At 35.3% G+C, this 18,640-nt stretch overlaps 1 protein-coding gene across 1 annotated transcript in view; it reads left to right on the top strand.

Annotated features, from left to right (window-relative positions):
* Positions 1–18,640, top strand: part of ATM (ATM serine/threonine kinase) — a 114,638-nt gene that overhangs the window by 54,881 nt on the left and 41,117 nt on the right. Inside the window, 10 exon segments of the mRNA NM_001130828.1 lie at positions 88–214; positions 657–856; positions 8,093–8,267; positions 8,899–9,063; positions 9,828–9,960; positions 11,458–11,553; positions 13,913–14,084; positions 15,190–15,331; positions 16,146–16,322; positions 18,444–18,621. Coding sequence (NP_001124300.1) covers positions 88–214; positions 657–856; positions 8,093–8,267; positions 8,899–9,063; positions 9,828–9,960; positions 11,458–11,553; positions 13,913–14,084; positions 15,190–15,331; positions 16,146–16,322; positions 18,444–18,621 — 1,565 coding nt within the window.

Genomic DNA, 18,640 nt, shown 5'->3' with positions numbered 1-18,640 from the left:
ACTTCACTGGTCTATCAACAGAATCTTTATTTTCCTTGATAATTTTGTTCTGAAAATAATGACTGCTTTTTTTCCTATAACTCTTAGGGATTTGGATCCTCCTCCTAATCCACCTCATTTTCCATCACATGTGATTAAAGCAACATTTGCCTATATCAGCAATTGCCATAAAACCAAGCTTAAAAGCATTTTGGAAATTCTTTCCAAAAGTCCTGTAAGTATGTATTATTGTTATAATAACTGAAGAGAGAATTCCTTCTTTTTCAGCTAGAAAATCTGTGCAAGTACATTTTAAAAAGAAAAATAAAGGGAAAACTCACCTGAATAAATGAGAAAAATGCTCATTTACAAGTTATATCTTCGTATTTTACTTGTCAGCATTATTTAAAATATGTTATATATGAAGCCTGAATTTCATGATACTTCAGTCTATATATTGGCTTAGGGAGTATATATTTTTTAAAATTACTGTTTGCTATCTGAAAACTAGATAAATTGACAACAGTTTCAGATACTGATTTTCTTAAATAAAATATTTGTCTTTGATATCAAACCAAAATAAAATTATATGTAATTTGTTATTCTAAATATAATTTATTATGATTAAGTATACATTATTAAATAAGCTATTTATGAAATGTGTCTTTATGTTCTAGGATTCCTATCAGAAAATTCTCCTAGCCATATGTGAGCAAGCCACTGAGACAAATAATGTTTATAAAAAGCACAGAATTCTTAAAATATATCACCTGTTTGTTACTTTATTACTGAAAGATATAAAAAGTGCCTTAGGAGGAGCCTGGGCCTTTGTTCTTCGAGATGTTATCTATACTTTGATTCATTATATCAACAAAAGGTATGTAATATATTTAGACTAAGATAGAAGTTATTTTTTCTATCATGTTGTCTTAATTGAAATTTCTGTGGTTTTAAGAGGAAGAAGCCAGAGTATTGTTCTCCTAATTTTGCTTTTTAATCTGCCCACTATTTTTAAAAATTGTATTACTATTTCTCGGACTCTAAAAATAAGGGCAGCCTGGGTGGCTCAGTGATTTAGCACCGCCTGCGGCCCAGGGCGTGATCCTGCAGACCCAGGATCAGGTCCCACGTCGGGCTCCCTGCATGGAGCCTGCTTTTCCCTCTGCCTGTGTCGCTGCCTCTCTCACTCTTTGTCTCTCATGAATAAATAAATAAAATCTTAAAAAATAAAAGTACTAAGGATCTCCAACATTTTAAACGAATTTTAGATGGCTTGAAATATATAGGTCACTATAGCAGTTCTGCTCACCAGTTCCTGTGTGTGGGGAGATTGGTATTTCACACCCACACATCCAGGGAATCCTCCAGACACCAGCTGGGTGTCCTACAATTCAACTCATATATAGTTGATTAGTGTCAGATCTCACAATTGAGGGCTCAGTCCTTTAAAACTCCCTGCCCCTCCTTCCTTTCAGATGCAGGTCACTAGCCCAGATTATCGCCTGTGCTCTAACCAGCCAGCTCTGTACTGCAGGTACCAGCGACCCTCTTCTTTGAGTTTGATTAATTTGCTGAAGTTGCTAGCAGAACTCAGGAAAGCTGTTTACTGACTAAACTACCTAAGTTTATTATAATCTAGCCGGATGGAAGAGATGGTATAGGACCATGTATAGGGAAAGGAGGTAGAGCTTCCCTGCCCTCTCCAGGGACACCATTTTCTCCACATATGCACGTGTTCACCACCAACTTGGAAGCTCCCAAAGCTGGTCCTTTTGGGTTTTTATTCGGGGGGAAAAAAAACTCATTACAAGGACACGATTGATTAAATCACTGGCTGTTGGATGTTGATATAACCTCCATTGCCCCTCCTTTCCCCTCCCCAGAGATCAGAGGAGTGGGACTAATAATTCCAACCCTCTAATCACAAGATTGGTTCTCCAGGTACCCAGTCCTCATCCTCAGGTGACATAGGTGCTTTTAGAAGTTAGAGAGAGACAGTTTTATTGCCCTCATCACTGGTGTTCCTAGAGTTTTAGGAGCTTTGTGCCAGAAGCAGAGATGAAGACCAAATATATAATTCTTATTATAAATTGCAGTATCATAGTTACTGTAGATTTTGGGTATATATTCAGTTTAAATATTTTTATTCCTTCCCATTGATTTTGATGATGTTTTTATTCTTATTAGTACATAACATTGCTTTCAAATGTGAGTTCTTCAAAGCACACAAAGAATATCTTTTTCCATTTTGTTTTGTCATGTTTTTCTTTTCGGCTTTTTCTTAGTATCCTATAATTTTTATTTTAATTTAAATAATGTATATATAGCCATTCAATCTTTCTTTTTCATTCATTGAGTTTTTTTTTTAACTTTCTGTATTATGGTAAAATATATAACATAAAACTTGTTATTTTAACCATTTTAAGCATCCATTTCAGTGATACTATGTTCGCAGTGTTGCACAACCATCACCATTATCTGTTTCCAGAACTTTCTCATTACCCAGACAGAACCACTATACACATTAAACAATACCTCTACATTTCTCCTTCCCTCCAGCTCCTAATAACCTGGAATCTGTTTCTTGTCTCTATGAATTTGCCTATTCTAGATATTTCATATAAGTGAGATCATAAAATATTTGTTGTTTTGTGTCTTACTTGTTTCACTTGGCATAACATCTTTAAGGTTCATCCAGCATACATGATAATGTATCAGAACTTCATTCTTATTTATGGCTGAATAATATCTCCATCATATGTGTATATATATACTACAATTTATTTATTCATCTATTGATGAACACTTGTGTTTCCATCTTTGGCTATTGTGGATAATGCTGCAGTGAACATAGGTTTATGGATGTGTGTTTGAGTTTTTTCAGTTCTTTGGGGTATATACCTAGGAGCAGCCTTGGTGGGTCCTGTGATCATTCTATGTTTAACTCTGAGGAACTGCCAAAGTGTTTTCTACAGCAGCTGCACCATTTCATATTCTTCCTGCAATGCACAAAGTCCCAGTTTTCTCCACATCCTTACCTATACTTGTTATTTTCTGGTGTTTGTTTTGTTTATGTTTTAAATTTTTTTTTGCTTTAATTTTTATTATAGCCATCCTAATGGATGTGAAGTGGTATCTCATTGTGGTTTTGTTTTTGCATTTCCCTAATGACTAATGATGTTGAACATCTTTTCTTATGCTTATTAACCATTTGTATACATTCTTTGGAAGCTGTAGGAATTCATTATTTTCTTGATATTGAGCTCTTACTATATGATTTGCAAATACAATCTGGATATTGAATCAGTATATAATATGATTTGTAAGTAGTTTATCTCATTCTGTAAATATTCTTTTCCCTTTCTTGATAATGTCTTTTGATGCACAAAATTTTTAATTTTGATTCTGATTTACCTGTTTTTTCTTCTGGTCCTCAGGCTTCTGGTGCTTTATGTAAGAATCCATTGTCAAATTCAAGCTCATGAAGATATGCCACTATGTTTTATTCTAAGAGTTTTATAGTTTTAGCTCTTCTATTTAGGTTGTTGATCCATTTAAGTTTTTACATATGGTATGAGGTAGAGGTTCAGCTTCATTCTTAGGCATGTAGAAATCTAGTTGTCCTAGTACCATTTGTTGAAGAGATTCTTCTTTCCCCGTTAAATGGACTTGGCACCTGTGTCAAAAATCACTGGTCATTGATGTGTGGACTTATTTATGGATTCTCAATTCTGTTCCCTTGGTTTGCTCAGTGTGCCAGAACCACACTGTTTGAGTACTGTAGCTTCAGAGTAAGTTTTGAAATATGAAAGTGGGTATCCTCCAGTTTTGTTCTTTTTCAAGACCAATTTAATGCCTTTTGCAGTTCCCCTATGAATTTAATGACCAGCTTTTTCATTTATGCAAAAAAAGACTTGGAATTTTGAGTGAAATTGCATTGAATATATGATCATTTAGATAGTATTGATATCTTAACAGTTTGTCTTCCAATCCATGAATATGGGATATTTTTCCATTTGTTTGGATTTCTTTAATTTCTTTTATCCTTGCTTTACAGTTTTCAATGTACAGGATTTTTATAGTTTTGGTTAAATGTATTCCCAGGTACTTAATTCTTCAGATGCTGTTGTATATGGAATTGCTTTCTTAGTTTCCATTTTAGATTACTATTGCGGTTGTATAGAAATACAACTGATTTTCATGTATTGATCTTGTGACCTGCAACTTTGCTAAATTTATTTGTTACAACTAGTAGATTTCTTGTGGATTCTTTGGGAGTTTATATGTTACAGAATCATGTCATCTTTGAGTATAGTTTTACTTCTTTTTTCCTGACTTTGATGCCTTTTTGTTTTTGTCTAACTACTCTGTCTAGAAGTTCAGTACAATGTTGAATAGCAGTGGTGAAAGTGGGCAACCTTATCTTGTTCCTGATCTTAGTGGGAAAGCTTCAATTCTTTCAACATTGATTATGTTGTTACCTGTGGGTTTTTCATAAATTACCTTTTTCCTTTTGTTTCCTTTTGTTTTGTTTTGTTTTGCTGGTTCTTATTATGTTGGGTAGATTCCTATCTATTCAGTTTTTTCTGACTGTTTTTATTGTGAAAGGCAATTGAATTTTGTCAAATGCCTTTTCTGTGTGTATTGAAATGATCATGTATTTTCCTTCATTTTATTACATGATGTATTACATGGATTGATTTTCTTATATTGGCCCACTCTTGTGTTCCCAGGATAAATCCTACTTGCTCATGGATATATGATACTTTTAATAAACTCTTATATTCAGTTTGCTGGTACTTTTTTTTTTTGTTTTGTTTTGTTTTTTTTGGTACTTTGTTTTTTGTGTTTTGTTTTGCTGGTACTTGTTTGAGGAGTTTTAAATCTGTATTCCTAAGAGGCATTGAGTATTATAGTTTTCCTGTGGTGTATTTATCTGACTTTGGTATTAGAGACTTTCTGGCCTCCTAGAAGGAATTAGGAAGTATTCCCTACTATTATTCTATTTCTTGGAAGAGTTTGAGATAGACTGCTGCTAATTCTTAAGTGTGTGTGTGGTAGTGTTTTGCTAGTCATCTTTTTTTCCCCACCCCCAGTCTTCTTTTTTAATGTAGGCAGTTACTGCTACATATTTTCCTCTCAGCTCTGCCTTTGCTGCATTTCATAAATTTGGGTATTGTCCGCTTCTGTTTTCATTTGTCTCTAAGCTCTTTTAGCAAACTTAAGATGGTTGTTTGAAGTCTTTGTCTAGTAACTCCACTCTCTGAGCTTCCTCAGCAGCTGTTTTGGCCAGTATATTTTATTTCTTTAAATGGACCATCCTCCCCTAATTTCCTGTTTCTTTGTATGTCTTGTGATTTTTTTGTTGAGAGATGGATTTTTTTAACATTAAAATTTTCTTTAATTAAAAATTTATTTTGTTATATCAGTTTCAGGTATATAATGTAATCATTCAGCAATTTTGTACATTACTCATCATAGTAAGTGTCCTCTTAATCCACCTTATTTATGTTACCCACCCCCGGCACCCACCTCCCCTTTTGTAGGCACCAGTTTGTTTTCTGTAGTTAAGAGTCGGCCTTTTTGTCTGTCTCTTTTCTTTATTTTGTTTTGTTTCTTAAATTCCACATGAGTGAAATCATAGTATTTGTCTTTCACTTAGCATAATATCCTATAGGTTCATCTAAGTTTTTGCAAATGGCATGATCTCATTGTTTTTTATGGCTGAATAATACTCCACTGTATATATATTCCACTGAGTAATATTCCACTACATCTTATTTACATATTCATTCATTGATGGACACTTAGGGTGCTTCCATACCATGGCTACTCTAAAAAATGTGGCTATAAATATAGGGATGTATATACCTTTCTGAGTTAGTTTTTTTTATCTTCTTTGAGTAAATGCCCAATAATGAAATTATTAGATCATATGGTAATTCTATTTTTAACTTCTTGAGGAACCTCCAGACTGTTTTCCACAGTGGCTGCACCAGTTTGCATTCCCACTACAGTGCACGAGGGTTCCTTTTTCTCCATATCCTCGCCAACACATGTTGTTTCTTGTCGTTTTGATACTAGCCATTCTGACAGGTGTGAGGTGGTATCTCATTGTGGTTTTGATTTGCATTTCCCTGAGCTAAGTGATGTTGGGCATCTTTTCATGTGTCTTTTGGGCATTTGTCTTCTTTGGAAACATGTCTATTCAAGTACTCTGCCCATTTCTTAATCAGATTATTTTTTAATTATTTGAGTTCTCTAAAATATATTTTGGATTTTAATCCTTATCAAATATGTCATTTGAAGATATTTTGTAGTTTGCCTTATTGTTTTGTTGATGATTTCCTTTGCTGTGTAAAAGCTTTTTGTTCTGATGTAGTCCCATTTTTTTGTTTGTTTGGGGTTTTTTTGCTTTTGTTTCCCTTGCCTGAGGCATATCTAGTAGGAAAATGTTGGCCAATGTCAAAGAAATTACTGTGTGTATTTTCTTTTTCTTTTCTTTTCTTTTTTTTTTTTTTTAAAGATTTTATTTATTTATTCATGAGAGACACACAGAGAGAGAGGCAGAGACACAGGCAGAGGGAGAAGCAGGCTCCATGCAGGGAGTCTGATGTGGGACTCGATCCCCATCCTGGAACCCCAGGATCTCGCCCTGGGCCGAAGGCAGGCGCTAAACTGCTGAGCCACCCAGGGATCCCTACTGTGTGTATTTTCTTCTAGAAGTTCTGTGGTTTTAGGTTTCACATTAAGGTTTAATGCATTTTTAGTTTATTTTTGTATATGGTGTAAGAAAGTGGTTTAGTTTTATTCTTTGGCATGTAGATGTCCAGTTTTCCCAACACCATTTGTTGAAGAGACTTTTTCCTGTTGTATATTCTTGCCCTCTTTGTCATAGATCAATTGATCATGTAATGGATTTATTTTTGGACTCTGTTTTGTTCTGAAAACTGGATATTTTACTGTCATAGTGTGGTAACTGGAAAATCAGATTTTCCCCTTCCCTTGGGTGTGACTTTTTTTTTTTTAATTGTTGAGGGTTGTAATGGTCCGTTTGTTTCATGAGGACACTTAACTCTTTGTGCAGAGTATGTATTCCTTGTTGTGTGTGGCTACTGAAGACTGTTCCTTAACTTGCATTCAAGTAGTGTTTTTGACAGAGATTTCCTTGAATGCCAGGAGTGAGTGAGTGAGTGAAAGACAGAATGAGAATCTTTGCTAATTTTTGCAAACTGGCTCTGTGTTAGGATAGGATCTCTCTTCATCACTTAGGGAGAATTGCACTGACCCTGGGGATTAGCCCAAAGTGAAAGCTTATGTTTTTCTCAGGTGTTTTTTGAGCAAGCATCTTACCCCTGGGTATGTGTGTGGCTTTCTGAATTTCCCAGTTAGATGTGTGGTTTTGAATGCTCTAATTTCAGAAGGAAACTGTCTTTCTAGCTTTTCATCCTAGGCTGTAAGGCAGTCTGTTGTCTGTCTCAGCAGGAATCTTTTTGCCCTGTACAGCTGTGGGTAGTTGGTCAGTTTTACAGTTTTCAAGCATTGCTCATGGCTTTTCCAGCCTCGGGGAGATGCATGTGAAACAAACTAGACCCGGCACCCTACAAGAGTTCTGTGGGCAGTGCCCAGACTGATTTATAACAGATGTATACAGTAATTTGCAAATATGATCTGCTATGCTCCTTCTAGAGCAGAGAGTCGAGATCCCACACTGGAAATAGGGACTGTCATTTTTCGTGGCAGCTACCAAGGGGGGAGGAAAGAGTGGGGCCAAGGCAAGTAAAACACCACAAAGCTTTCCTACAGTTTATAAGTTGCCTTTAAAAAAAAAATATTTTAGATTTGTTTGATTGCTATAAACCTTTGACTCTTAGAGTTCTGACAGTTTTGCCTGTTTCTCAGTGTTTCTGTCAGGAGGGGAGATTGGAGCTGCCTATCTTGTCATTTTGCTGATGTCACTACTCTTTTTGGCTTTTAAACCATTAAGGAATTAGATACAAAAGTGACTTATAGGTCAGGGCACTTCAGAATTAGAGCTGATGAAGAAAAATGACTTTTACATAAGCTTGTACTGAAATAGTTTCTTAAACTTACTGTTTTTTCCCTGGGTTAGGCCTTCTCGTTTCATGGATGTGTCGTTACGGAGCTTTTCCCTGTGTTGTGACCTGTTAAGCCGGGTTTGCCACACAGCAGTCACGTACTGTAAGGATGCTCTAGAAAATCATCTTCATGTCATCATCGGTACACTTATACCCCTAGTGAATGATCAGATGGAAGTTCAGGACCAGGTACTGCCCCAAATCATCTTTGCAGAAATATTTGAAATAACATTGATAAGAGTGTTCTTGAAAGGCAGCTCCTTTCAAAGCTGAATGTTTTGTTTACTCAGTGTCATTAGACATTTTAGTGAAAATATTCTCTGAAAAATGTTTGGAAAAACATTTGCAATGAATTAATCTTTGTAATAATGTAATTACAGAGTACCTAGTAATTTTGAACTAACGAATAACTTAATAGTTTCTTAGGTTGAAGTTTAGAGGTAATAAAAACCAGGACAGCCATTGACACCGCTGTAATGGTGAGGTCTTACGTACACAGAATGTTCCAGTAGTACTGGCATGTGTCTACCCCAGTGCCCATCCTGTAGCAGCACCTTATATATTTGTTGAATCATTTGAAAGCACAGAAGTCATAGGTGGTACTATAGAAGTAATTAGATCCTTTTCTTGGAACTGGGTTAGTAAAGTTTTTATCATTTATTACAGTTGTTTTACTTTAGAATATAATTAAACCATTTTTTCTTTTTATTTTTTTTAATTGTTTTGTTGTTTTACTTTAAAATATAATTAACCATTTGGTTGTTTTACTTTAAAATATAATTAACCATTTTTTCTTTTTATTTTTTTAAATTATGTTTAGGTATTGGACTTGTTGAAATACTTAGTGATAGATAACAAGGATAATGAAAACCTCTATATGACAATTAAACTTTTAGATCCTTTTCCTGACCATGATGTCTTTAAGGATTTGCGCATTACTCAGCAGAAAATTAAATACAGTAATGGACCCTTTTCACTTTTGGAGGTAATAATTATTCTATCATCTGACTTTTTTGAAAACTTCCAATTCTCTAAAAATAAAAACTAAATATTTTCTTAAAATTGTGATTAAAAATAACATGAGATTTACCCTCTCAACAAATAAAAAAACTGAAACAATATATCCTCTTGTATTGCAGTAAAATGACAAATATCAAGGTTTCTTGGTTAAGATCTGAAATTAATGAAGAAATATGATCTAAAATATGCTTGATTTTCATACACATCAGATCCATTAAAATTACCATCTGATCCTTTAAGAGACAATTTAATGTTTGAATTAGAGATGACATTTGCCTTTTTAAAGAATTTTTCAACTTTTAATCTTACTTTTTAATCTCTATAAACTTGAAAATTCTGTTCAGATGTATTTTTTGGTATAAATGTTATAATTTTATTATAAAAAATATTATGTCAGTATGACAATGTAGTTAAATTGTACTACAATGTCGAACTAGAGTTACAGTCCTAAATAAGTAGAGATTTAAGCTTTTCCCTTGGAATATGCTATTCCAATCTTAAAATCTTAAGTATGTTATCATGAGAGAATCTGTTGGAATTTTAAGTGGATAAATCTTTGGCAGATTTGAAATGGAAGAAGTCATTTATTTCTACCTCAGGTGGTAATAATAGTGATATAAGTCAATGTCTATAAAAGGCACTTACTAATTTCTTTCTTTACGTTTTATTCCACAGACTTCATGCATGTCCAAAAAGCAGGTTACATTTCTAACTAATTTCCTCTTTTAGGAAATAAACCATTTTCTCTCGGTGAGTGTTTATGATGCACTCCCTTTGACAAGGCTTGAAGGCTTGAAGGATGTCTGCAGACAGCTCGCACAGCATAAGGACCAGATGGCAGACCTCATGAGAGCATCTCAGGGTACTGATGTTAATGACATGGGTTACTTGGACCTATGTCTTTTCAAAAGAGTCTTTTCTAGATTCTTGATCTTTAATAGCCGTGAACTTAGTTTAGACTCTGGTCAGGTAGTTCAGACCTTATAGTTTCTCATCTAACCATAAATGAGATCGTAAATGGTCTCCTCATCTTGAATTACCCCCATTTTATCCATCCCCTACACCTCTACCACAGTGGTTTCTCTAAAGCCAGATACAATCGATGGTGTTACTCTACTGCTTGAAAAGTTTTAACCACTTCCTGCTGTCTGAAAGAAACCTTTGAATTCCTTAGAGCCAGGCATACAGGCAATCTCTCCCTGCCTGTTGCTCCAAGTTGTTTAAATAAAAGAAATGTATCCCACTCTAAGTGTCTTAGCCATGTATGTGCATATGTATAATTGCATATGTATATGTGTTTTTCTATATTAACACACATTTTTGTATATGTGTTTCTAGCCTTTTTTTTTTTTTTAACTTAAAACATTTTTATGTTGATTTGAGTTTAGATTATTGTGGTACTGTACTAAGGGAAACTTCTTCTTTCATTTCATTTTATTTTAATTCAATTTGCCAATATGCAGTATAACACCCAGTGCTCATCTCATCATGTGCCCTCCTTAATGCCCATCACCCAGTTACCCCCCTTCCCCTTCTGTAACCCTTTATTTCCTAGAAAGGAAATTATTTCTACTTATGTTTTGATTTTCATCTTTTGACCATTAATTTCCTATTTCTGTTGTGGATTTTTTTTTCCCCAGTAGTTTTAAAAACTAATTTGGGTTTTGATCATATGAGTTCAGAGTTTGTAGTGCATTCGTTCGGAGGTGCGCGCGTGTGTGTGTGCGCGTGTGTAAAAGATGAATACTTCTCTCTTTTGTTCTCATGTGTTTGGGTAATTCATTGGTCCATACCTGTCTTATCTAATACAGCCACTAGCTGTTTTTAGCTATTTAAATTTCAGTGAATTAAAGTCTAATAAAATTTAAAATTTAGTATCTTCAATCGTGCTAGCACATGTCAGGTTCCCAGTACTAACTAGACTAGTGGCTATTGTTGGACATGTTGTAGAATATTTTTCTCATTGCACAAAGTTCTATTGGACAATGCTGGTGTAGACTAGATGCTAGGGGTTAAAGACCAAAGTGAGCTTCTAAGGTCTCTTGTAGGTTAATGTTGAATGATTTTTGTGTTTCTAACTCTTAGTGATTTTGTTAAAGTATTAACTGGTTTGCACAACTTCTTAGGATATTACTCTTTCTCTGTCTGCCAAATACTGCTGATCACTTTTACATGGTTCTGTTTTATAAGGTAGTTCAAGTACACTCACTTTTTTTTGACCTGCTCATGATTTAAAACTTTGTTTTTTAGAAAAAGTGAATGAAAATTTTCTAGTCAGATAATTTAATATAAAACATACTGTAAAGAAATGCAATTTCTCCATCGTGGTTGAAACTAATTTTTTCAAAACTGTTCGTAGATAACCCGCAGGATGGCATAATGGTGAAGCTCATTGTCAGCTTGTTGCAGTTATGCAAGATGGCAGTGAACCACACTGGTGAAAGAGAAGTATTAGGTAAGCTCTTTGGCTAAATGAATATGAGTTTTTGTGTTTCATTGGTCATCTCTGTTTTCAAAATCAGTAAAAGTTTGTCATTTGGAATAATAGGGAAATGTGAAATGCTAGTTGAGTTATATTTCTGTTTATTTCAAGTGTCCCTAAGCAACCCTCCTTTTATATTTTCCTTCCTTAAACATTTGCATAAAGTGAAAAGTTAATGATTTATGTGTGTACATAACTGTTCAGTAATTTGTGTTTTTAAAGATTTTATTTATTTACTCATGAGAGACACAGAAAGAGAGGCAGAGATACAGGTAGAGGGAGGAGAAGCAGGCTCCATGCAAGGAGCCTGATGCGGAATTCGATCTTGGGAATCCAGGATCATGCCTTGAGCCAAAGGCAGACACTCAACCACTGAGCCAACCAGGCGTCCCCCTAACTGTTCATTTAAAAATACTTTTATGTTTTTAAGAAAGTCAGAAATAAATATTTGTAGTGTTATGTTGCAAATAAATTGATTTGTACTATATTTTGTAAATATAACTGACTGGTGCTTCATCTTTTTTGTAGGACGTAGTAAGCATGAGGATTTGGAGGGCTGGGTGAATTAAACTCAGACATTAAAGCCACATCCAAACCCTTTCCTGCCACCATTTGAGGGGTGTCCTAGTGTAAGATAAATGGCCACCATACGTCCTATTTAGAAGATGTGTTTAGGCTAAGTGATCACAGGATGGAAATACTGATTGAAGTCAGCTTGAGGTTGTTATGGCAGCATTGTTTCAAATAAGGAAAATTGGAGGAATAAGAGGTCTTTCACAGATTCTACTTTCTTTCAATGGAGTCTATCTTGTCTTTTCACTGGGAGCCTAGTATCTAGGACATTTTTTTATTTATAAGTTATTGTAACTGAAATATACCTTACATACAGAAAAGGATACAGATAATAGTATCTAACTCGGAAGTTTTTCATAATCAGAAAGTACCTGTGCATCTAGCTAGCCCTCAGACTGAGAAACAGAGCCTTTACCAGACCCTGGAAGTTTCGTTTGATCAGGGAACTCAGACGTGTCCTGTCTGTAGTGGTGCTGTTTCCAGGGACAGACCTGATTTGCTCCAGGAGTCCTGAGTGGCTTTCCTGTATAACAGAAGATTTTAGTTTGGTGGTACATCATTCTTAGTGGTGAAAGACTAAAAGCTTTCACTCCCAGGTCAGGAAGGAAACAGGGTTGCCCACTTTTCCCAGTGGTGGCCCAAGTTATACAGGAGGTTCTAGCCAGAGGAGTGGAACAAGAAGAAAAGAAGAAGCATCCAGATTGGAAAGGAAGAAGTAGAACTGTTTCTCTCCACAGATGACACAATCCCATATCTAGAAAATCCCAGAGACCCTACAAGAAATTGACTGTAATAAAGCTAATAAATGACCTTAGCACAACTGCAGGATATAGGATCCATATGCAAAATTTAGTTGTGTTTCTGTACACCAGCAGTGAACATCTAAAAAGAAAGTTTTATTCCATTTACAGTTCTGTTTATAATAGCATCCAAAGGAATCCAGTACTTGGAGATAAATTTAATCAAGGAAGTGAAAGACTTGCACACTGTGTTAGAAGCATGTCAGCAAGTACATGCCATACTCAAGGCAGGAGGAGCTAGGGCTGCACCTTTTGAAAGGACAGCTGTCAGAAAATGTGTTTGTGTATTGTAGTAAATCCCCTCACGGCTGGGAAAGAGTGTGAGGGAGTTCTCAGGCACGCAGGAGCTGCTCTGTCATCCTCTGCGTGCTGATAACATAGGTGGAAGAGAATGTGTGTGTCAGTTTTCACTGAACTGAGTGTTTAAGATTTGTGTACTTTGTATATATAATACCTCAAAAATGTTTTAACAGTTTTACCATCTGTTGATACTTTCGTATAGTAGCTGTGTTTAGACTTTCATCCTTACTGTCTACTTTCTGTTACTAATTTCTCTCTCCTGGATAGGATTTTATATGGGAAAATATCTTTGGCCCACTGATACAATACCCTTAATCTATTCACAATCTTTGAGAAACCACTTAAATCAGGATGCCTGGGTGGCTCAGTGGTTTTAGCGCCTGCCTTCGGCCCAGGGCGTGATCCTGGAGACCCAGGATCAAGTCCCACATCGGGTTCCCTGCATGGAGCCTGCTTCTCCCTCTGCCTGTGTCTCTGCCTCTCTCTCTCTCTCTCTCTCTGTCTCTCATAAATAAATAAATAAAATCTTAAAAAAAAAAAAAAAGAAAGAAACCACTTAAATTTTGAAGGATGACAAAACATATTTTTGAAAATAGAAAATTTGTTTAATGGGAGATCTTTTAGCTACAACTGTACTGAAAAGGAATTTCTAAATATAGAGGCTGTTGGAAGCTGCCTGGGAGAAGTGGGTCCTGTAGATTTCTCTACGATAGCCATACAGCATAGCAGAGATATATCTTCTATTAAGGCCTCTGAGTTATTTGAAGATAAAGAACTTCAGTGGACCTTCATCACATTGACCTACCTGAATAACACACTGGTAGAAGATTGGTGAGTATTTAATAACACTGAATATCTGATGGCACCTACTTCGTCTGACTATAAGGAGATTGATACTTTACATAAATAACATGTCCTGAAACTAAAGCATTCTCCTTTAAGTGACCATACTTTTCTTTTAATCTCTGAAGCCCTACTATGTGCCAGGCACTGGATTCACTGATGAGCATATCAGACAGGACCCATGTTAAATTCTAATGAGAGTAGACTAAACACACAATAAGAAAATTTTCAGGAAGTTCTATACAGAACATTAAAATAGAATTGCAAAAGAGGATGTTTTGGGCACTTGTCGAAATCAAAGGCACTACTCTCTCATTGAAAGTATTTCTATCCTCTTAAAATAAGTCCTAGAGAAGCAGCTTCTTAACTCCAAAAATCTTAAGCCAAGCAGACAGGGTTTTTCTTTTGCCCATTGATTTTCTTTATGCTGAACAAAATTGCAGCAGATTCTGTCCTGATTTCTGCTTGGTGGCTATGAGATTACATTTGCTTTCTGTGCCCCCCACTCCTGCAGTGATTACTAACTCAGGTTTACTGAAGGAATAGTACAAATTCTTTGATAATTTTGGCTTTGATGCTATAGAATTTTTATTTATAGATGTAAAATTTTCTAATGTAAAAACTGCCTGACATAGTTGACCTTTACAGTTTGCGGTTGAATGACACAAGTTTGAACTGTTTGGGTCCACTTATATGTGGATTTTATACACACACACACACACACACACACACACAAACACACACAATATGGTACCGTAAATGTATTTCTCTCCCTTATGATATTCTTCAGAACATTCTCTTTTCTGTACCTTATTTTGTTGTAAAAATACAATGTATAACACATATAAATATGTTAATTGACTATGTTATCTATATGTCTTCTTGTCAACAGCAGGCTATTAGTGGTAAAGTTTTGGGGGAGTCATGATTTATATGCAGATTTTGACTGTGTGGGGATCAGTGCTCCTAAGTTGTTCAAGGTTCAACTATAATATAAATTTAAAATTTTAGATTTAAATTTTTTATTGGAGGTTACTTCACATTCATCAATAGTTGAAATACTTTATAGGCATCTGAATTATATATTTTTCAGTGTCAAAGTACGATCAGCTGCTGTTACCTGTTTGAAGAGCATTTTAGCCACAAAGACTGGACATAGTTTCTGGGAGATTTATAAGACGACGACTGACCCCATGCTGATCTATCTACAGCCTTTTAGAACATCGAGGAAAAAGGTCTCTCAAATAATAAATGTTTATTGAATACCCACTGTATCTGGAAATTTCTGTTTGTTGTGGGAGTAGAAAGCTTTTACATCAATCCTATGAAATCCATTGATGTTAGGTGTGGTTTGTAGGTTTTGTGCAACAAGCAAGTGTATATGTCTATAGAAAGTTAAAGTATCACAGTCCTTTAGTGAGATATAAGATGACCTCTAGGTTTCTCCCTTTTTCCACGTTAATATCCTACAGCATTTGACCGAGAGTATTCTGAAGGATATTTAGGAACTCTGCTTTTCTTTTAGTCTAAACATTCCTCTTTCATATTTTCTTTTCATAAAGCAAGTAGGAGATAAACAGAATTTTCACCAAATTAACTTCAGGACATAAACCCATCATTGTAATAGTCTTTTAAATATATCATAAATATAATTTTGGTCTTAGTGAAGTTACTGGTAATAAAAATTATTAATAAGATCAGTAATACAATCTGTAAAACACTGTAATTGTAACATTTTGAAATCAGTCCTCTGTGGTAGACTTGAGCTGGTTTTGTCCATGAGACCAGTGAGGCAGAGTTTGTGTTGCAATGAGCTAAGAGTGGACTCAAGTATCCTGGTGTGTAGACCAGTAATTTTTTAATCATACCACATGGCCTTCCATATAAACATAGATGTATTTTATGTTACTCATTGCCTCCAGATTAATTTTTGACTATATTTAGTTTGACTTGGAAACAGATTTTATACCTAGATATTTGTTCTGTATAGGAAAGATAAAATGTATTTCTAATTACCTTACTTACATGATTTGACTATTTTCTTTCTAGTTTTTAGAAGTACCCAGACTGGATAAAGAAAGTCCTTTAGAAGGCCTGGATGATACAAGCCTGTGGATTCCCCAAAGTGAAAATCATGATATTTGGATTAAAAGGCTGACTTGTGCTTTTTTGGATAGTGGAGGCACAAAAAGTGAAATTCTTCAATTATTAAAGCCAATGTGTGAAGTAAGAAGATTAATTAGTCTGCCTTACTCCCTTTCTATCTGTCCTTTTTATATTTGACCCTTCTCTTAATAGTCTTTGGTTGTCCCATTCCCTTTGGCTTCCATGCACATGTTTGTGCTTGTCTTTCTAAAAAGAGTGCTATGGTAGGGCACATCTTCAGGAAACATCACCTGCGCTTGGCTATTGGGAGTCCATCAAATGGGGCCCAGGGAGACCTCTGTTTAGTTAGAACTTTGTGCAGTCGGTTTCAGCTGTGGGGTAACTGCATACTGGATGAGCTCTAAAGGGTGCCTTGAATAATTTGTTACTAATGATTGTAAATTACTTATTTTAACCAAAAGTCTGCTCTCTTTTTCTAAGCTTAATTTTTAAAAAAAAGTCATTGTCATTTACTTTCCCTCGTATACTTTATTAAATAAGAAAAAAGAGCAGTTAACATTACTTTTTTATTTTTATCTATTATTTATTTATTTGTTTTAAAGATTTACTTAATAGTGTGTGAGCAAGCGAACAGTTTATTTCTCTTCCTCCACAGGAAGGGCAGACATTTAACTGAATGTGCCTCCCAGACACCCCTGCTTTTTAATTTTTGAAGGTACAATACAGTTTATTTCAGTAGAGGTAAAGGTCTGTACCAAATCAAACACAGAATTGGTATACTTTTATCAACTATGCCATCCAAAACAGTATAATATAAAAATGCTCTAAGACTTTAATGCTAACATAGTTTATATAGTACCATCAAACACGATTTAATGACAGTGTGAAAACAAAGTATCTGACTAGTTCAATTAAAAGTAACTGGTGACGTGGATAGAACTAGAGGGTATGATACTAAGTGAAATAATACTGTCAGAGAGACAAATACCATATGATTAAATTCATATGTGGAATTCAAGAAACAAAATAGGGAATGTAGGGGAAGGGGGTTAGAAAAGAGAGAGGAAAATAAACCACAAGAGGCTCTTAATGGAGAACAGATTGAAGGTTGATAGAGTTGGGTATGGGATGGGCATTTAGGACACTTGTGATGAACACCAAGTGTTGTCTGTAAGTGAGGAATCACTGAAGTCTCCTGAAACCAATTTTACCATATATGTTAGCTAACTAGAGTTTAAGTAAAAGCTTGAAATAAAAAAAATTTAGAGAAAGTATTTTGATAAAGTGCCCTGATTGAAAGCAGTTTATAAAGCAGTCCTTGCTTCTACAGAAATGTTAGCAGTGAATAAATTATCACACTGTCAGCATTATTTCTACATTGTACTTGTGCTAAGAAGAAAAGAAAAAAGTGTACATTTGGTAATCTGTCATCTGTTCTGTGAGTGTGGCGTGTCATGAATATATAAAGAGGACACCTTGACAAAAATAAGATTGAGGACTATTTTCATATACCACAAGTATTAAAGTACTTTCTACACTGTGGAGTATATCACAAATAAGTACCCAAATTATATACGCAGAAATTGGTTTATTAAACACTTTAACCTGACTATTTGTAGTTTTTCACTGAGTATAGAAAATGCACACCAAGATCAGATTTTCAGCTTTTCTCTTAAACTTTGATTCCCATTTTCCTTTGTAGTAATTTAGAAAACTGTGTGTTATTAGCAACACTTTTCAACTATGAAATTTTATTTGCAGTAGTGATGTGATAATTGCATTTGTAAGCTTTATCCTGTTTCATTATATGCAGATGACCTAGATTGGAAATGAACAGGTGTCATGTAACTAATGTGTTTGACATCGATACTCTGGATTTCTTTGATTTTTCTTAAGTGCTGCCTGGTACAAGATACATGGAGTTCCTGGCAGATTCATCTGTCTTTTTTTTTTTTTTTTTTTAATTTATTCAGAGGCAGAGAGAGAGAGGCAGGCAGAGAGGCAGAGACACAGGCAGAGGGAGAAGCAGGCTCCATGCAGGGAGCCCGATGTGGGACTCGATCCCGGGTTTCCAGGATCACACCCCAGGCTGCAGGCGGTGCTAAACCGCTGCACCACCGGGACTGCCCTCTGTCGTTTTTCTTTAAGTCTAATGTGCCAGTAATGGGGAATGAAAATGTTAAGTGAGATATATTATTTTCCCTCAGACTATCTGCTCAGTGTGTCTCTCTGTGTTCTTAGGTGAAAGCTGACTTTTGTCAGACTGTGCTTCCATACTTGATTCATGATATTTTACTGCAAGATACAAATGAGTCCTGGAGAAACCTGCTTTCTACACAGATTCAGGGATTCTTCACTAATTGTTTCAGACACTCCTCACCAACGAGCCGATCCACAACCCCTGCAAATTTGGATTCTGGTATTCTGTTAAATTTCAT

Source organism: Canis lupus, chromosome 5 (assembly GCF_011100685.1).
Source record: "Canis lupus familiaris isolate Mischka breed German Shepherd chromosome 5, alternate assembly UU_Cfam_GSD_1.0, whole genome shotgun sequence".
In the NCBI taxonomy this organism is placed as follows: domain Eukaryota; kingdom Metazoa; phylum Chordata; class Mammalia; order Carnivora; family Canidae; genus Canis; species Canis lupus.
This window is presented reverse-complemented; position numbering and strand designations above follow the sequence as displayed.